The sequence below is a fragment of the Myotis brandtii genome, unplaced genomic scaffold (genome assembly GCF_000412655.1).
Source record: "Myotis brandtii unplaced genomic scaffold, ASM41265v1 C42307700, whole genome shotgun sequence".
Taxonomy (NCBI): Eukaryota; Metazoa; Chordata; class Mammalia; order Chiroptera; family Vespertilionidae; genus Myotis; species Myotis brandtii.
In genome coordinates, this window is record NW_005322020.1 from 1 (window position 1) to 1289 (window position 1289).

At 57.6% G+C, this 1289-nt stretch overlaps 1 protein-coding gene across 1 annotated transcript; it reads left to right on the forward strand.

Moving 5' to 3' along the window:
- Positions 1–575: 575 nt before the first annotated feature.
- On the forward strand, positions 576–1286 carry LOC102262112 (keratinocyte proline-rich protein-like; the record flags this gene model as incomplete). The annotated part of the gene is made up of 1 exon (XM_005852952.1): positions 576–1286. A coding segment is annotated over exon 1 (711 nt), but the record flags the coding sequence as incomplete, so codon positions are not given.
- Between the last annotated feature and the right edge of the window lie 3 nt (positions 1287–1289).

Sequence of the window (1289 nt, forward strand, 5' to 3'; positions counted from 1 at the left end):
ACTAACTGAATTCTTTACTCTCCAGTGGATACTTGGAGCACAGATGGTGCCTGAGTGCTTGTTCTTACATACACATTTTTTTCATGTGTGGACAGTACATGTGTCTGAGTAGTTTAAGCTCCTCTGGTTGGGGAGTCCCCACTTTGGACGACAGCCTGGGAGCATGGGTGGCCTCCACTTCTGTAGAGCTCCCTCCCACCACTTAGGAAACCAGGAGGTGATGGGAAACTTCCTGTTGTTAGCGCCCTCCTGTGGTGGACACTGGTATGCCCAGCCTCCAGTGCAAGAGGCCAGACACCTGCAACCCTGGCTGTGCCCTTGAAGCTGTGCCCTTGAAGCTGTCCTCCGTCAGGTCTTGCAGCAGATCCAAGGCAGCTTTCTTGGGCAACAGTGAGTAATCTTAGGTCCAGACAACTCAGCAAGTATTCTGGAACGAAGGTCGAGGGTTGGGGAAGAAAGGCCAGGGAGGAAGCAGGGTGTCTTCCCTTGGTCTTGGGCCCTCCTCCCCAAATCCCACCCTCTTAAAGCTGGTCTTTCTACCCCTCAGGTCCTGCTCACACGTCTGCACAGGAACCATGTGTGACCAGCAACAGATTCCGTGTTGCCTGCCGCTCCCCCAGTGCTGTGTGAAGGGTTCCTCCTTCTTCCCCTCCCCGTACCCTTCTCCCCAGGGCCAGGTGGTAGTTCAAGCCCCTTGTGGGATGCAAATCATGGAGTGCCCTGCACCATGCCCAGTTCAAGTTTCCCAGGTGAAGGGCCAAGTTCCCTGCCAGTCCCAGACCATTCAGGTGAGCAGCCAGGCTTCAGGCCAGGCTCAGACCGCCAGCGTGAAGGGTCAGGCTCCAGGCCAGTCCCAGACCACGCAGGTGATCAGCCAGGCTGCATGCCAGCCTGAGGTTTGCTACGTGCCGTGTGGAGCCCCATGCCCTGTTCAGACCTGCTTTGTAGAATGTGCTCCAGCTTGTTATACAGAAACTCGCTACGTGGAATGCCCCGTCCAAACCTATGTACCCTACCCAGCTCCCCAGCCTGTCCAGAGGTATGTAGCGTACCCCTCAGCATGCCAGACTCAAGGAAGATTCTCCACCCAGTGCCAATATCAGGGTTCCTTCGGCAGCTGCGCCCCCCAGCGTCAGTCCCGGGCTTCATGTCGCACTTATGCACCCCCATGCCAGAGCCAGGGCTCTTACGGGGGCTTCCCCATGCAGCGTCGCGCTAGGAGCACCAGCAGATGCCTCCCTTCACGCCAGATGATGCGGCCTTCCTACCGCAGCTGCTCCCCACCCCGC